Source organism: Cucurbita pepo, chromosome 11 (assembly GCF_057944985.1).
Source record: "Cucurbita pepo subsp. pepo isolate OVF chromosome 11, ASM5794498v1, whole genome shotgun sequence".
Taxonomy (NCBI): domain Eukaryota; kingdom Viridiplantae; phylum Streptophyta; class Magnoliopsida; order Cucurbitales; family Cucurbitaceae; genus Cucurbita; species Cucurbita pepo.
The window spans coordinates 2,450,743-2,468,994 of record NC_141808.1 but is presented as its reverse complement, the minus strand read 5'-3'; the positions used below and the strand labels follow the sequence as shown (position 1 = coordinate 2,468,994).

The window sequence follows — 18,252 nt, the reverse complement described above, 5'->3', positions numbered from 1 at the left end:
TGGCTAATGGGGAGGTGTTGGAGCCTTGATTAAGGAGAGACGCACTTTGTTCGAAGGGGAGGTGTTGGATGAAGATAGTCCCACATTGGCTAATTTAGAGAATGGTTATGGGTTTATAAGTGAGGAATACTAACTTCATTGGTATGCTCAGAGTGGACAATTGGACAATTTCATACCATTGTGGAGAGCCGTGTTCGTCTAACAATTATTATTTTGTTTAAAGAAAGAACTTAATAAACTTAAATTATTTAAGGGTTGATTAATTGAGAATTACATAAAATTTTGAGATAATAGGATATATTTAATAAAAAAAATATTAATATTAAAAAAAAAGAGAGTATATATCTTTGTAGGACTGGGCTCAGTGGATGATTTGGGCTTAGTTGATGATCTGGGCTTAGTGGATGATTTGGGCCCGTATGTGGAAAGCCCATAATTGAATAGATTAGGCCCAATGTTTCAGATCCAATATTAAAATATTGCAGCACATATATAAATTCTCTCATAGGCGCTGCTTTTAAAACCCTAAACTGTAAGGCGTTGCTCGCTCTCTCGCTGGTTCCTCTCTTTTCTGCGGCCGCCTCTACGACAATCCCAGCGCTCCAAGATGAAGGTTCGGTCCTTAGATTCATCTTCTTCCTCACTGTTTTCTTTATCTTCTATGCAATGCTAACGTTGTCTTCTCATATATTCAGTTCAATATCGCGAATCCGACGACTGGATGCCAGAAGAAGCTCGAAATCGATGATGACCAGAAACTGTTAGCTTTCAAATCCCTCTGTACTTCAATTTGTTGTTTTAATCTCGAATGTGCATTCTAGTTGATTCAAATACTAAGTCCTGCTGGAACTAGGGTTTTTGAAATATATAGTAAATGTTTGGGTTCCATTTTGCTAAAGCGTTAATTCGATATATTTTCCGTGTAAATTTTTATGTTATTGTTCAGCATGCTACGGAGTACTTCCTTTTGGTTTTTAGAAATCCAGTTGTAGTTATTTCGTCGTTATTTGTTTTTAGCATTCCCTGTATGTCTTCCCCCATTTGTTTAGGCAAAGCAACAGTTCCCCGAGCAACAAAATTTTATAAATTATAAATGTGCGAAAAGAATAATTTTAGCCATTCCTTTTTCTCTTTGTCATATATTTTTCGTCATATTTATCGTACTTTTGTGTTTATAATGGACTAAAATCATCCTTTCTTTGTTTAGCCGTGCTTTTTTTGACAAGAGGATCTCTCAGGAGGTCAGTGGAGATTCCCTCGGTGAGGTATGTGTTCTCTTCTGTCATCCAATTAATTCAGTCTTATAGCAGCTGTGGTTGAGTGTTCTGATTGATTATTTTCCTCTTTTCAGGAATTCAAGGGCTACGTTTTCAAGATTATGGGAGGCTGTGACAAGCAGGGATTCCCAATGAAACAGGGAGTTTTGACCCCTGGACGTGTTCGTCTCTTGCTACACAGAGGTTTGTTGAAATTTTTGTGCTACTGATTGGTCAACCAATTTAATCAAAATTTGTGGTCTACATTTATTTATTTTCAGTAATTTATAGCACACTATCCTAATTAATGTATGTATTACTTTTGTGGCCAGGTACCCCTTGTTTCCGTGGTTATGGAAGGCGTAATGGAGAACGCAGGAGGAAGTCTGTGCGTGGATGCATTGTTAGCCAGGACCTTTCTGTTCTGAATCTGGTTATTGTGAAGAAGGGAGATAATGATCTTCCTGGCTTGACAGACACTGAGAAACCTAGAATGAGGGGTCCAAAAAGAGCATCCAAGATCCGCAAGCTTTTCAATCTGTCAAAGGAGGATGATGTTCGAAAGTATGTTAACACATACCGTAGATCGTTCACCACAAAAGCTGGTATGATTTACTATTGTTTGTTTTTTGTGTGGGTTTTTTAAACCTGTCTTAGAAGATTAAGTTGTTGTTTGTTGGTTGTTTTTGGTTGGGGGTCGGTCGGAGAGATTTAGAGGGTTTGTGATTTTCCACTGTGCTTGTGATTTTGTAAATAAAGGGTCTGAGGTTAAGTACTCTTTTTTTTTTTTTTTTTTAATAAAGTTGGCAAGGTATTACAAATGGTTAGTATAGCTCTTTGCACCCATAGATGGATTATGCTTAATTAATCTGGATTTGGCCGTCTTGTTTTGGCTATGAACAGAGTATTGTTCATACAAATTGTTTTTTTAGTTCCATTCATTCTTGATTCAAGTTTATGATGGTTTATTTGATTGGTGTCAGGCAAAAAGGTTAGCAAGGCTCCCAAGATTCAGAGGTTGGTTACCCCACTGACCTTGCAGAGGAAGCGTGGAAGAATTGCTGAGAAGAAGAAGAGAATTGCCAAGGCCAAGTCTGAGGCTGCTGAGTATCAAAAGCTCCTCGCCTCCAGGTTGAAGGAACAAAGAGAACGTCGCAGTGAGAGTTTGGCAAAGAAGAGGTCCAGGCTCTCCGCTGCTTCAAAGCCGTCCATTGCTGCTTAGTTGGTTCGCATTATTTATGTGGTCAGGGTTCTGTTATCTTTTATATTTGCCATCTTGTTTTGCTTTTAAAAGGATCCACTTTTTGAGGCTGCTTGCATGACATCTCGAATGTTTTGATATTTTTGTTTCCTAATTGACAGTTATTTCTAGACATACTTCATATTTTTATGATATGATAGTTGAGAGGAGTTTTGAAATTCCAGCATGGTTAGCTTCACGTCCTCACTAGTCAGCCAACCTCAGAAGATATTTAAAAACATTTGTTTGTTTAACTTAAGTGTGTCCTTCAAGGTTAAATTGTTTAATTACGAGTTGTCTTTCAAACTTTTATAAGAATTCAACTTTTAAAGTACCTAATATGCTCAATTTTTTCTAACTAGTCTGTCTGCATGTTTTTTTTTTTGGTCAAGTTCGATTTGATTATAATTTTAAAATTAAAGTTCATTAAATATATTGTGCAACTTAATATATTTATTTATTTTTCTTATTTGAATGTAATTATTAGTTTCCAATATCTAAGTTTTTTTATTCCTACTTAGAATACTGTTGAAATTTCTTGTATTTAAAAGTGGGTGTGGGGGGACTTCTCTTCGAATTCCAATAGTCTTTTCGTTCCTCTTGCTTCAATTTGGCATTTTGAATTCATAAATAATTTTTTTCACTTTCAATCATAATTTCTTCAAGTAATTGGAAGAAGTTTATATACGAGTATATACGTGCAATGAAGGAGTATATACGTACAAAGTAATGAAGGACTATATACAATTTATGAAGCAATGAATGGGTAAATAAAATTTTGCATGATTGAAAGTAGCTATTTCAGCTTCAGTTGTTGAATCTTGCAGAAATCTTAGAATCTTGGAGAAAATGAATAAATTTGAATAGGAACCGACCAAACTTAAACTTAAACTTAAATAAATCGCCATTCATTCTTATCAAAAACTAAAATGTAAACATAGGCTAAAAGAATTGTTTCTTATAACTGAACTGCATCAACGATCTCACTCGGGTTCATGAGTTTTACAAAATCATTAACTTGAAAACTCATAATTATATCTCCTTTATTATCATTTTCATCACTACCAAAAAAAGACCCTTCCTCATTAACACATAAAATACCATAAAACATTGGTAGTTGATTAGAGTTGGTTTAAAAACATAAAAAGCAGGATCATCACTAAAACCATCCTATTAATAATCAGATCAACCAAATCAAATCAGGTTTCTATAACATATTACATTAAACAGTCGCAGAAGACTCAAAAGCATCCATAGACTGAAAGTACGCAGTTCAGGTAAAACATATATTCCTGTTCGTTCTCACAATATTGCACAGAACGGTTGTTCATTGTACTGAAGAGGTAAGGTCATGGCCTGCTTCCATAGCCTACAATTTTTGCATTATAGCTCACATGGCCCATGTGAATAATTATTAAGACAAATGGAGTGTTAATATATTTGATTGAATGTTTTGTACAAGTAAACATTCATCCAGACAAATTTACAGCATTTAAGTAATATGAGAGAAAAAAAAGAAGACAAAACTCCAAGATGAAAATTCTATCATAGTTATGTATCCCATACCTTATTGATGACAAATTATCGCCTCCGCCCGTGTATCGATCTTATATATAATCGCAAATGTGTGGGTCATTCTTTGAACTTTATGTCTCAAATGCAGAAATGGATCATGTAAGACCCTTATAGTTATTCAATTCTCCCCCTTATAGTTATTCAATTCTCCCCATACTGTTAGCTCAATTTCTTCCCAAGACTTGGCCGTTTTCAGTTCTTTCCATATGCTGGACATGGCACCAAAGATATTTTCTTCATGCAAGATGCAGTAACACCTGCAGATAAAAAACCGTAATCACACCCACTTTCAAAATTTCAACTGTAAAAAGCCACAGAAACAATTCATTAATGCCAGACAACAGACTATGAAACAAACACTTAAAACTTCAATCTTGTGAACCATGGTTATTGGATTTCTATGGCTTGGACATAGCTAGACATGGCGCTTGGACGCGGCTCTTGAAAAAAAATTAACCTAAGAATTAGAAAAGAAAAATAGAGATTCTCATATAGACTCTATCTTATATATTTGATCATTCCTAAAGTATTAGGATACTATCTGCTAACTAAATCCTTATTAATCATTCATGGCAACTTATTCACCCATGTAGAATAACAAAGTTCTGTTAGCTGTTCACATCCTATTACCTCATTTGTTCCTCGATCTTTACTATGTCATGTCATGTCATATGTCATATGTCATAGAGGTCTACCGGGTGAGAACTTGTCAGACTTAAAAATCAAGGCAACTTTTCATGACAGCATGACTATTACCAAACTTCCTATTTCTTTTACTTGTTTAGCTAATATGTAGGTATAACTGAATTTGATTGTTAACATTAACGAGCTGTTGTCCACCAATTACGATTAAAACATCTGCAAACCACAGGAGAAGTAGAGAGACAAGATCAACTTTTGTGCATTGTAAATACATCCATTCACTTACATGATACGATACGAAAGTCTGTGTAACTTGTCACCAGAATCAAACTTTTGCGATCCTCTCCCCAGAGGAAGTTTATAGCTTTCCAGAAACTTTTGAAGAAGATTTGGGTTTCCTCTAAATACATCAAGGTATATAGGAATCAAGTCACAGATTGGGTCATCTGCAAAAGAAAACAAATGATTTTTATCATTGTCCTATATACACGACTTGTTTCATTTTTTTTTAATGAATTTCTAACCACTTTATACATGACTTTCTAACCACTTTAGGACTTTAAAGAGGGGCCTCATTTCAAGCTTGCTTTAAGGAAAGAAAATTAGTGTTATGAGTCTCAGCTCTTCGGCTCTAAGACTGATGTCACACTTCTAAAAAGAAAAGACATGGGATTTCTAATTTCATGATCCACGTATAGATATAATCCAAAAAAAAAAAAAAAAAGAAAAAAAAAAAAGTAAACTACAAAGGCATGAGACTGTTCATACCCATATTATATAAATGAACCATGCAACGTTAATGGAAAAAAGAAAACCAAACCTATTGACAAATTGCTAAAATCAAGTATGTAACTCGGACACCAAGATTCACTCTCTTCAATGTCATTCCAGCCATTCTTAGAGCCATTGGAAGGCAGGTAATTATCTCCAGTAGTTCCACCTAAGCACGATTTAGCTAAGCATGGCTTCATTTGAATATTATCATCCATGATATCAGAATGAATCCACGATAAACCCATGCGGTCGTTGAGATCATTTTCATCCTGAAATGACATAAACATCATCGAAGGCTATACACAGTACGAAAAATACCAATTTAAACAAAATAGGCTTTTGATGAACAGTTGACCAATAAAATGACCCAAATCATGTTCTACTCTCTTTTGACAGTTCCTCTCTTCCAGAGGTTTTTATTCCTTATTTTATAATGATGTATGCCAATCTACTAATAGACCCTTCACCTTTTATTTATTCCATCGAGGACTATGTAGTTATTGGATTATTGGTTTAACAGGTTATTTTGTATCTTAATGTTGGCAGAGGGTCATTCCCATGTGTATAACATGATCTGGATGAGGACTAAAATTAGATACTTTTCTTGATCAGGGATTAGGAAATGGCTAGTGGAGACTCCAATGGTGGATGGCCACAAGTGGAGACTCTCTAGTTTTGTGCAGTGTATGAACATGTTGGTAGCCAAGGTTATTGGGTTTAGCTCTTAGAAAAAACCAACCCTCCTAAAGAAATTCAAATCTAGGTATCTCCCAATCCCTCTTGAAGCGTGCAGTGCAACAACAATAGCAAAGACCAAGAAATGTATCTTCTTTGATGTCAAATGGGGCTGGCCACATAAGATCCAAACCATCTTGGAGCAAGTTCACAAAAAACAAATTTCAAAGGAAAAGCTAAGGTCTATACCATATACTTGCTGAGTTCTTTTTTTTTTTTTTTTTTTTTTTTTTTTTTTTTTTTTTTTTTTTTTTTTACTTCACAGAACTTTCATGAGCTCCGTGAAGATGATAAGTACATTGAAACTTGATTCTCACCGATGCTTCTATCTGGATGAAGTTCTAAGTCTTGTTTTTCATTTTAATATTTTAACTTTTAAAATTTCAATGAAGGTCATTTTTTTTATTCAAGCCATAAAAGCCTTTATTCTTCTTTCTGCTACTGTGTAATGGTGGTGGATATTTCATCTTTGCACTCCCGAGAGCAGGCTGACCTTTCCATCAATACAATATTCCTTATCCACGCAGTTAAAAACGTATGAAGTAGCCAGAAAACCTAGTAAAAAGCATACCTCAATTGTCTCAAGCAGCTTTGCCATGTCATCTGGCAAATATTCATCAACTTTCTCAACCAGCGATCTTGGAATAGAAGTACCCCTGCAAAATTTAAATGACTGGTTCAGGGGGACAAATTATATCTTTCCATGGCACGTTAGAATGCTTAATGCTTCGCTGCATCATACAGATACTCTAACATAGATTACATTTATCACAACTAATAGCATCAGTATGAGATATTAACATCTCGACTAGGTGATCCCAAGAGCTTTGAAATAACAACCTCTAATTGAATCTCTACTCAAGTTCAAAAACATTTAACTGCACGTTTAATGACCATTCAGTAAGATCACATCTGCACTCAAATGCATAAAATATTTAACCCAGTCATCAATCACACTTGCAAACACTAAATTGGCCATTTGATCAATGTTTGATTACAAACTAATAGAGAGCGTCAATAAATCATTGAAGTGACATAAGGAGACATACCATTTATTCACGTAATCTGACGTGCTCTTCCTCTTCTTATTTAAAGTTTTAATTAAAACATCCAACTTGGAAGGAATTTTTGAGCCATCAGGAATAGCCTCCAATGTATAGCTAGTTGATGACATTATATTATTAAAAGGTGGATGAGGTAAGAGATGAAGATTGCGCAACTGCTCCCCCAAAAAGGAAGCCAAGTTTGAAGCATCGTCCCATGATAAAGAATCTCTTCTGCACACATTCCAACAATCATTCAAGACTAAATAACGTGTATCCTTTAAAAAATAAGATGAGAAATTGAAATTAAACAAGTAGTTGACGATCCTACAGTTCAGCAAACATCTTCCCTCGGCATCGCTTTGTAATGATATATGGCCATATATTTATTGGTTCAGCAGGATCCATTGGTTCATACATTGGTAGGCCAGCTTTTCTGAATTCAAATTGTTTCTTGCTCCATACACCAAACGCGAAATCATTTGCTTGGTACCTCTCTGGAAGGAGGTTGCCCTTGGCAATAACTTCTGGAATTTTTTTGCCATCCCAAGGCACAATTTTATAATCTCCATTTTCAAGATAAAGAATCCCAGATGCTAAGACTTCAGGAATGTGATTTTTCAGTGGAGAATCCCCTTTACATAGTAGATTATAAAATTCGAGCTGTGAAGTACGCAGCACAGCATTTAGATGGATATACATAATATTTTAGGATAAAAATATAAGTACAATGCCTACCTCAGTGCCTAAACCGTACAGTGAAGCTTCAACACCTTCTTCAATATATATTTTTACTACACGATCATCCATGAGATAAACCTAGAGACAGAGAAACGGTGATCCAAACTTAAGGAATTTCATCCTCTCAGAAAACATCATTAGTTTAACACAAAATGCATAGTGATAGTGTGCTGGCTAGAAATTTAATGCTCAAATGTAAAAAGAGTCAAACATCTTTAGTTCTTATAAGCAATCATCATAAGTTTATTCATCCCAGTTTGATAATATTCCAAGTAGAATGCAGAACTTGCAATAACCAGTGTCTAATAATCACGATGAACAATACGAGTAATAGGACAAAAATGGCTTATTTCATATCCTAAGTTGTAAAATATATGGCCTGGGTTGATCGGTTCAGTGTCTGATATTTAAATTACCATCACTATCTGCTACATTTGAATTTATGATCACGTTCATGTTGTACCAGAACTACAAAACTTAAATCAACAACGAATTGAATGGGATTTGGCTGGTTGTGTCTTCTAAAAGAATTACTCAGGGTGCATTCTACATTGTCACTAGCCTGTGAATCGAGAGTTTAGATTTGGACCCCTCAGATTTTTCCATTAAACTGTTTTTTTACTCTTGGCTTTCAATAAACTCTTGTCCCGACCAGCTTCCTGTTTCGAAGGATTTGGAAAGTTCGTGTACTCAAGAAAGTGAGGTTTTTTGTTTGGTTGATGGTTCACAGAATGATAAATTCCTATGATTGTATACATGATAGAAATGCCTTTCATGCCTTAATCCTCAACAGTATATTCATTATTCTGCCCAAGGTAAATTCAGAGAACCAATGACCACTGGTTTCTTTTTGCTGTAAATTCAAGTAAGTTTTGAGCACCAGCATAGCCGTTATTCAGGGTCCTCGGGTTTTCCCCAAAAAATGTTTAGAACTATACTTTTCAAGGGAAAGGAAAGTTGTTCAGGCAAAGCTAGAGATGTTTGCCATTTCTGGTGTTTTGGTCCCAGTCAGAACAGACAACAGAAAAATAAGATCATTGACCTAACTATTAACACTGGCACAATCCCCGGGCTTCTGGATACATTTCAACTATTTTACATAAGAAACAATTTTTTCATGAAAGAGAGAAGACGATGAAGATATTTGTATTAATTGGGTTGCCTTTCTTATTAACACTGACTAAGTTCTTTTTCTAATTTATTCGAGTCTTTTTCGAATGCCATTTTTCTTAATTGTGTTGCCTTCTTAATTGGGGCGCCTTTATTATTATCCCTTGTCATTGTGCATTCATAGTAGAAGTATACATATTTTTAACCGGAAAGGTGCACATGATATTGTTATATGGATTGTACTGCGTTCCAAATATATTATTGAACTTCTTTCATTCTTTTTTCCTTGTTTTGGAGGGGAACAAAGAAAAAACAAAAAGGAAATTCAAGATCATTAACTCAGCCTGTCAACATTTCTACCAAGCGTGAAAACGAAATATTTCCGACAAGGAAGAGAATAGAAACTTGGGGTAGTAAAAAGTTCAGAACACTTACAGGATTACTACCCGTGCCAACAGGAAGCCGCTCATCATCAGAGGGAGAAGACATATCATGATAGGCACAAATTTCTTCAAGGCATTCTAACCATTTTCCCGCATTTATAGCAAGACATGCTCCCTGAGACATTTCAAAGTAATCAATAACTTATAATTTGTTAAGAATAAGTTAAATGAACTTATCCTAAACTATACTTTTAACTGATGAAATATGTGACTAGTAAAAATTAAACTAGCAATAAGGTTAGAGATCCCAAGTTAAATCTCAACAATGTTCTCTTTTCTTTTGTTTTATAATAAGAAACCAGACTTTTATAAGAAGAATGAAAGGATATACAAAGCATACAAAAAAAAAAAAAAAAAAAAAAAAAAAAAAAAACTACAAGAAAGTAGCCTCAACCTATAAGAATTGCTTCCAGTAAAAAAGAATTACACCTAAATGATAATTACAGAGGTCCTTAGAGGGTCACCCCCACAAGGAAGTATTAAACCTTATATTTTCTCAAAGAACATCCCAAGACCGATCAAAACCTCTAAAAGTCTCAACAATGTTATTGCCATAGTTCGCTTTCTTTCAAGAGGAGTTAAGGCTAACGTAAACAAGTAATACACCAGAATTTAAACTTTTTAATTAGGGAGAAAGAAACAAAATTGTTACAAGTGCAATGACCAAGAAGTATGGTTTATGCATGACGTATTATGCTAATTAACATAAGACAAAAAAGGAAAAAACAATCCCTCACGAGTGGGTAAAAAGGAAATAAAGGTCACTAAAGTTGGATCTCCTACAGCTCGCATTAACAACCAAGCCAACTTAATTACAAGATAGTGTCTTATAAAAATGAATAAAAAATGATACTTATCACTATGAATGGTGCACCAGCCACAACAGATTTGTACCTTCCATATTAACTCTCTGATTGCTGGTTTCTCATACCAGAGCTTGGATAACCATTCCCTCAGTTCCCGTTGTCCAATGCAATTGCCTGGGCTCCACGGAGAATTATAATGATCTCTTTCCTTGTCCAAAAAGGAGGCCAAGAATTTTATATCATAGGAAAAACCTTGCTTCCACAAATCATAGAATTTAGAGGCACTGCTTATTGAATTTTGATGAGTTGAATCATCTTCACATTGGTGCACCTTGATCCTTTTTCCTTTCCTTTCAAGGTCAAAATTACTCAAACTACCCTTATCACAGGGAATAGGAGTTTCAGCATCTTCAAATCCATTTCCATCAAGAGCAAGGAATCCAGCACGACAAACTCCCTTGTGACGGTAACCAGGTGCCAAATCCAAGCATACAAATTCAAAGTTGTTGACATTTACAAAATTCTGTGTGACAGCAATTGTTGATTCTAGATTAAGGACACAGTGCCACCAACCACTTGGTACATAGATTGTCTCTCCTGGAAGTTGGGTGCATTCGATAGGCTTATCTTCATCAGCAAGAAGCGGATAAAAATCAAGCCACCACTATATACACATTAGCACAGAGTAAATTTTTATCTTTTTGTTTTGCAAAAAGAAACAGTATGAAAAGAGGGAAGGGCCCATGCAACCACCTTAGTAAAATGTGAAATTAATGATAAGGAAACCAACTTAAGACAATACCTGCAGCGAAGATGGAGTTTCAATATTGACATCGCCATCTTCCTCGTTAACATGGACTGTTACACCTAGAGGCACTTTACCTGGTGGGTATAGTGCCCACCTGTTCAAACATTGTTATACTGCTTTGTGTGGATTAATTCTTTACATCAATGAAAAAAAGAAGTAAATCATCATAAGTTTCTATGTACATATACACAGAAGAAGCACGATTCATAAATTTTGGATGTTCAATCAGATATCACAATGATTATTCTAAACATAAGAAACATTAAGAATGAATGAATGTTTATAACAAATATCCGTTCTTGACACATTACTGGCCAAAAGAAAAGGCAAGGTAGCATCAAAATGTTGACGGCCATGTGAATAGCATTGCCTATGTTTCTAGACGAGATAATGAATTAATCTCCAAAATCATTGAGATTCCACAAGCTCTATCACAGACCTCAGATCCAAAGAAGGTAGTCAAGGAAATGGATAGTGCTACTAAAGCATCCAACCAAGATTATCAATAAATTTCAAAAGGAAGCCCCCTAGTGCAAGGAATGATCTCTGGTTTCCATGCTTCCAATCACTCAATATTTCAAACTCTAGGGAGAAATCCCTGCCATGCTGCCCATACCTCCTTTTCTACACATCATAACTTGTCTGACTTTTTTCAAGATGAATAATCAAACTCTCATTGAGAAAGAATGAAAGAATACAAGGGCATACAAAAAAGAACCCACAAAAGAAAGATGTCACCAAAAAGAGGTTCCACAAACTGAAGCAAACTAAAGAAAGAACCTTCAATCAAGCCAAATAAGACTTAACGAATAGTTACAAACCTCTTACCCATTGAAGCCCACAGAGAGATGTTGAATCTAATAAGGGTCTGAACATTACTTCAAGGTCTCTCAAGCCCTCGAAAGACTATTATTCCTCTCCCCCAGGATATCCCACACGACCGTGCACTCTCCAGTCTACCATAAAAAAGTCACAAATAGAAGGGCGAAGGAGCAGCTCAAGCATGGCGCCTACAACCCAGACTCAAGCCAAACTCCACGAAAAAAGAACTCCAAATCGCCTACCCAAGGTCACAACTCTAGAAGATGTGGTCAAGGTCCTCATTTGCCTGCCTACAAAGGATACAACATAACGACCCAATCAAATTATGTAACCTTCTTGAAACTCTATCCCAAGGAGTTAACCCATCCATGAAGCATTTGGTTAAAAAAAATTAACCTTCTTTGAAATTTTCACCTTCCATAGCGAGGCAAAGACATCACTTGAGGGAGAAGGATCGACCAAACAACGAAAGAAAGACTTGCAAGATAAACCTTCAGAAGGACAAAAGCTCAAAAAATGAACATCCCTGATCCCTAGACTACATTGGAACTTCTGATTACATATTTAGGTGCGCCTCTTGGAGGGAATTATTGCTCAAGAAGTCTTTGGGATCCAATCATCGATAAATTCAAATCAAAACTTGAAAAATGGAAGCACAGACCCGTCTAAGGCTGAGAGGCATACTTTAGCTAATTGTACTTTAAATAGCTTTTCTATTCATAGCTTTTCAGTCTTCAAGGCTGCTGTAATGGTGATCAATGATGTGGAAAGATTGTGAGAAACTTTTCTAGGAGGGTGCTTTTTAGTCGGGTAGCCACTTGGTTAAATGGAGTTGGACTTTCTCTACCTCAATCTCTTCTCAAAGGAATCCCTCATCTTCTTCTTTAAGAAGTTACTAAGACAAGAATCGTAAAAAGGACATGTAATAGCATACCACTCAAGACCGATTGGATGAGAGCTAGTCTACCCCCCTTCAGTAAGAAACTTTTCCTCCAGGATGTAAGCCTCTTTCACAATTTACTCACAACTGGGTCCCAAACGAACCAAGCCTAGACCTAGATACGCCAAAGGAAAATGCCCAACCTCACAAACAACCTAATCAACACATGTATTTAGCTTAACAGTATCACTATTCAGACCCAACAACTGGTACTTGCATCTAGTAATCTTACGACTCAACATAACTTCAAAAGAAAAACCAGAAAGTTGTCCAAGATTGCATCGCTGCAAACTGAAGATGAGAAAGAGACAAATTAACCCTTCCAAAGGTGAACCCTTCAATAACATTACGCTATATCCCTCTTCACACCATTTTGCTCAAGACATCCACAACTAATAAGAAGAGGAAAGGGAAGAAATGGTTCCCTTGCCTAAGGCCTCAAGCCACGCATTTCCTAGCCCCGGAGCATCCCATTAATGAGGATAGCATAACTCATTGATCTCACAAAACTCCAAATTCACGACCTCCATTTAAACTCAAACCCCTTCTTTTCAAGAACTCTAACCAAGAAATTCCAGTTAGCCATAAACTTTATCGTAGTTAATTTTATAAATGACTCCCTTTTGCTTACGAATCCTCGATAGCTTCATTGACAATGTGAATGGATTGAGAATGCGATCTTCATTAGTAACTTTCCTTGAAGCTTCCAGAAGTGGCATACAAATTATCATGATAATGGAGTCCTATAATCACAAAGGTACATGCACAATCAATTGGAGACAAATCGTATGCCTCCTTTCTTCCTTTTTTTTTCCTCCTGTTCTTTGCATACTAGCTTTATCTATGACCCACTCATCCATTTTAACCACTTGAGCAAAAGGTCCTTCTTCCTTCTTTTGATAAAATCCTTGATTTAAATTTTTTTAGACTTGCACTACATTATCAAACACCATTCTGTTGCCACTTTTTCCATTGGAAATCTCTCAACATCTTCCTATAAGCTCTTGGAACACCCATGTTCACACAGCAAAAACCGCAACACATCTTATTACACCATATAAAAGCCAAAACACATTACTGCTCATAATCACTTGTAGTTTGAGAAGATAAAACCGCACCATATAAAAGCCAAAACACATTACTGCTCGAACCTTTCGGAAAAAACCCATTAAAGATTGAAAAAATCAAACAATGAATACCAATATTAAATGGATCTAAATGCACAAATGGTTGTCCCATCTTTCTTCTAAATAAATCAGATCTGTGATTATGTTCCAGGTCTTATTAAAAAGATCACCAGCTATACCGGGAGATTAAGAGGGCCACTATCTTCGATGGCTTTCAAGATTTCATTCTCTTCTAAGGGTTTTTCCGACTGTATACTATTTTCGCTACTTATCAAGCCCCACTCCAAGCCATCTCTAATGGGAATTTGAACCGATCTTTCTTGGTATAAAGAGGCATAAGAAAAACTAAAAGCTTCTTCTACAATCTCATTCTAGATCAAGACTAAACCAAATTTCTTGGCACGACTTTTTACAAAATTCACCGCCTCTTCTACAATCTTAGTCTCATTTACAAATACATTGTTCAAGGTCTCTTATTCCATCTTTATGCGTGATCTTCAATATGCTTTCGCTTGCACGTGAAATTGAGACCTGGCAACTGCTGATTAGGTAATTCCTTCCGCCAAAAGTCAACCAAGGGAAGATCTTTGAGCTCCAGCCATATATTCAAATCTAAAGGGTATAAAACCAATTTGAAAGTTATCTAACTAATTGAAATCGAAAAAATGATCAGAAGTTGTAGAAGATAAGAGGCCACTGCACACTCAGAAACAAATCCTGGCCTGAAACACTACAAATCTAAAATCCCATACAAGGGAGATATTTACGTTTGACCAAGTGAAGGCCACATTATTGGGAGGAATATCAACAAGAAGACCACCAATCAGACGATTGAAACCCTTCGAGCTTCTAGCATACTGTCACTTGAGGACTTATCCCTAATCCAACACATTGAAGTGGCTCATACACCGTCTCCCTAAGAAACCTCTCTACCTTATGACTAACTTCCCCCCTAAAACAGCCTAATTAGTTTCTTGGCCAAAAAATGTTTATGCATCCCTATAAACTAGGAACAATTCCAAGGTAGAATTGTTAAGCAGATAGAGGAATAGAGAAACCAAATATTCAACTTCGACAATATAATATGGCACAGTTTTGCCCAAAACGTGCACCATAGAATGAAGTCTAAACCATATATTGAACTCAACAATATGATATGGACAAGAATTCATCCATAATATGCATATATAGAATGATCCCTAAGCCAAGTATTGAACTTCTGCAATATCAAATGGTCATGGTTTCATACAAAACATGAAAATATAGAAAAAGCTCTAAGCAGTTGCAAATCATCTTTTTTTTTTTTTAAAAAAAAAAAAGTATGTTGCGTTACTACAGTAATAGGATTGTCACAAACATTAGTGCTTCTTTGAAGTAGCCATAGCTCAGGAGTTATACCTCTTACGACCACATAAAAGAGTATTCCAGGCACTTGTAAGCGCTGGATCAACATGCCAAGATGCACCGGACCTCTCAGGGCCAATGATAAGCCATCTGAAAGGAGGCCGCTTATCTCCATCCAAAACATCAAAAAGATCTTCTTGAAATAGATGTGGCACGTCATAGTCTTTTAATAAATCTGGTGCAGCTTCCCCAAACTGCACAAAATATGGAAAAAGATGGATGATATAAACTTATTATGTGAAGTTAAAATAGAAAAAAGGAAGAAAAAAAAAAAAAACGTATATATTATTATCATCTCCCTGGACTACCTGGTCATCAAATATATATAAGGGATCCTCATCGTGCTGAAGTTGCATGTATTCCGCATAATCCTTAAATTTCATTGAGATCTTCTTAGCACTCCTTTGAGAGATTTTGAATGCAGTATCTCCATATTTTTGTGATAGATGGTCAAGTGACCATGTACGCCTGGCTGGCCAAGAATCAACCAAGCCAGAAAGTATAATCTGGCATAAAATAGCCCATGAGATTGACCGAAACCAGATGCTAGTCATGTGAAAAAACCTACCTATTGATGTAGTAGGACCATGGATAAATTGTAACTTTCTATTTTAGTTTGTTCGTCAATAAAGTGTTTTGTAATAATTGGTTCTCAATTTGTGGGTTGGCATCCTCTATAAATAGAGGATGGTCTATAGTGTTTGAAGGATTTTGGATAGTAAAAATGATTTTTTTGCTTTTAAAGAAATCCTCTAGTATCACATGGCTAAAATGATCAATTTTGTTCACTTAATGTAGCTCAAATAAGATAGGACATGCTAAGATATCAACTAAGTAAACATACTGGTTTTTTCCCATCGAACTCATTCTGGAATTCTTCCAAAGAAAGATCGTTTCTCCTTTCCACATTGCCAGCATCCAAATAAAATCCATCCAGTGTAGTATGGCACCGGTAAAATCTTCGGTATAAGAATATTGAATTGAACCCTGGCCATGACAAGTTGTCAATAATAAATAGAAGCCACCTCAGAATGGAATTCCTGATATCATAACAGGAAGAAAAAGAAAAAGAAAAAAAAAAAATCCCCAAAGAGAATAAAATTCACTTAAACAAAATAACCATTACCATCAAACTGTAATTGCTTTCTACAGGGTTCTTCATATCCATGAGGAGCATTTTCTCTGTAGTGAAGAAGAAAATGGAAGATGAAAACAATGAGACAGAGAATAAAATTTTCGTAGAAAATAAAAATGACTAAAAGAATCTCAACTACAAATGAAGAAAGATGAATGCGTGAAAACAATACAATCAAGGGCCATTCAATTTTGTTTCGCTTAAACATACAAACGGAGTGTCGTTTCCTTCCAGGAACCTTTGTACTGAAATGGACCTTTTACACGGCTAAGGCATAGACTCATCCAGAGTGGTTCCTCATTGCATAAAATGTACATAACGCTGCATTACAAAGGAAACAGATATTAAAGAGCATTCAGAGAAAATACGCATCTACCAGGGAAACCTTCCCCCAGCAGCTCATCTGAAAAGGTATGTATAACCCAGAAACTAATATCTGGTTTTAAGAACTAAAAATAATGTATGAAATGACAAGGTTGCATTTATCAGATGCCGGTCCATGAAATCATTCCATTCACGTAAAGATGAGAGGAGGGTTTGCATTGTGTTACTACCACTGATGATCTAAGACATATACTTTCGCTAATTTACACCATGGTTTAGTTATAATCCTAGCTGATATGAGCGTGTAACTGGGGACTTGGGAACGTAGATACAGGTTACACCATGGATTGACTGGCTTGCATAACGCAAAAGCTCTAGTTGAAGCTTGGCCTAGTGGCAAATGTCTTTATTGAAACCAAATTTCAATTAGTTCAAAATTAAGTTAAGTTCTCATCGCGGTGCTGCAGTGTACATGAGCACAGTAAATTTCTTGTTCAAATATTTAGATAGAAATGTGTTCTCCACACCAATTTGCATCCAAAAATTCAGACCAATCTATCACGACTGGGTCTTATTTTACAACGTAAGTTATGCGAATTAAGGAATCCTAATTGAATTTCAGAATGGTTTCAATCAGAAATTATCCAGAAGAGATTGAAAAGTCCATGAATCTCAATTCAATTGGCAGAGAAATAGTGAATTGACCTGCTAACACAAGCAAGGCGAGAGACATCCCGAGGAGTAAGATTCTCCAAGATGGTATTGATGACTTCGTCGGGAAGCAGTCGGAGATCCCCCAGAGCTTCTAGTCTGCGATCCCTGAATCCGTAAACCGTAGCCGGAGCTCCAAAACTCTCCATTTGTGCGCACTTTTGGAGGGAATCAAATGCTTTACGCGCCTATGTCCGTAGCCGTTCAAGAAAGGGAGAGCAATAGGAATGGAACCGGTTTAGCATCTGAGACGTTTGCGTAAATGTTAAGCTGACTTTTGTGTAGACCGTGTTTCGTCAGCCGCGTGCTCGGAGAATTTTCGCAGTCCTTCCCACGGCGCCCACGAAATAAACCAAACAAATCTGACGCGCCGCCGTTGGCGAGTTAGCGAAAATATTTTTCTTTTAAAAAAAAAACAAAAAAAAATACATTTATATCCTAATATGAATTAAACTAATAAATTGTATCAAATTTACTTCTTCTACCCTTTAATTAACAAACTCAAAATTAAATCTTTAATTGATACTCTAAATTAATTTTATTTCAACTAAGTTAATTTTTTAATGTTGCTATGACTAATAAAAAATTATTAAGAAACCTACCTGTAATAATTACA

General features: G+C 36.0%; 2 protein-coding genes across 2 annotated transcripts; one reads left to right on the top strand and one right to left on the bottom strand.

Moving 5' to 3' along the window:
- Positions 1-483: 483 nt before the first annotated feature.
- On the top strand, positions 484-2,675 carry LOC111805936 (small ribosomal subunit protein eS6). The gene is made up of 6 exons (XM_023691236.2): positions 484-613; positions 696-760; positions 1,208-1,265; positions 1,352-1,460; positions 1,589-1,861; positions 2,240-2,675. The coding sequence occupies exons 1-6, from the start codon at positions 608-610 to the stop codon at positions 2,476-2,478; spliced, it is 750 nt and encodes a 249-aa protein (XP_023547004.1). The 5' UTR covers positions 484-607; the 3' UTR covers positions 2,479-2,675.
- A 1,093-nt stretch (positions 2,676-3,768) lies between these two features.
- Positions 3,769-18,026, bottom strand: LOC111805072 (putative glycosyltransferase). The gene is made up of 16 exons (XM_023689945.2): positions 17,631-18,026; positions 16,812-16,922; positions 16,593-16,648; positions 16,311-16,453; positions 15,775-15,972; positions 15,461-15,660; positions 11,168-11,267; positions 10,454-11,029; positions 9,552-9,674; positions 8,004-8,084; positions 7,597-7,928; positions 7,272-7,499; positions 6,794-6,878; positions 5,534-5,756; positions 5,000-5,159; positions 3,769-4,328 (listed from the first exon to the last, which is right to left on the bottom strand). Exons 1-16 carry the CDS (start codon positions 17,783-17,785, stop codon positions 4,190-4,192), a joined length of 2,910 nt encoding a protein of 969 aa, XP_023545713.2. The 5' UTR covers positions 17,786-18,026; the 3' UTR covers positions 3,769-4,189.
- Positions 18,027-18,252: the final 226 nt, after the last annotated feature.

Excerpts from the sequence above, each read along its gene's own strand:
- LOC111805936 (XM_023691236.2), top strand. Across the intron at positions 1,266-1,351 it reads GTGGAGATTCCCTCGGTGAG|GAATTCAAGGGCTACGTTTT; the intron begins GTATGTGTTCTC and ends TCCTCTTTTCAG. Across the intron at positions 1,461-1,588 it reads TCGTCTCTTGCTACACAGAG|GTACCCCTTGTTTCCGTGGT; the intron begins GTTTGTTGAAAT and ends TTTTGTGGCCAG.
- LOC111805072 (XM_023689945.2), bottom strand. The coding sequence starts at position 17,785 with ATGGAGAGTTTTGGAGCTCCGGCTACGGTTTACGGATTCAGGGATCGC. Across the intron at positions 16,649-16,811 it reads AAGGAAACGACACTCCGTTT|AGAAAATGCTCCTCATGGAT; the intron begins GTATGTTTAAGC and ends TCTTCACTACAG. Across the intron at positions 6,879-7,271 it reads TCAGATTACGTGAATAAATG|GGGTACTTCTATTCCAAGAT; the intron begins GTATGTCTCCTT and ends TAAATTTTGCAG.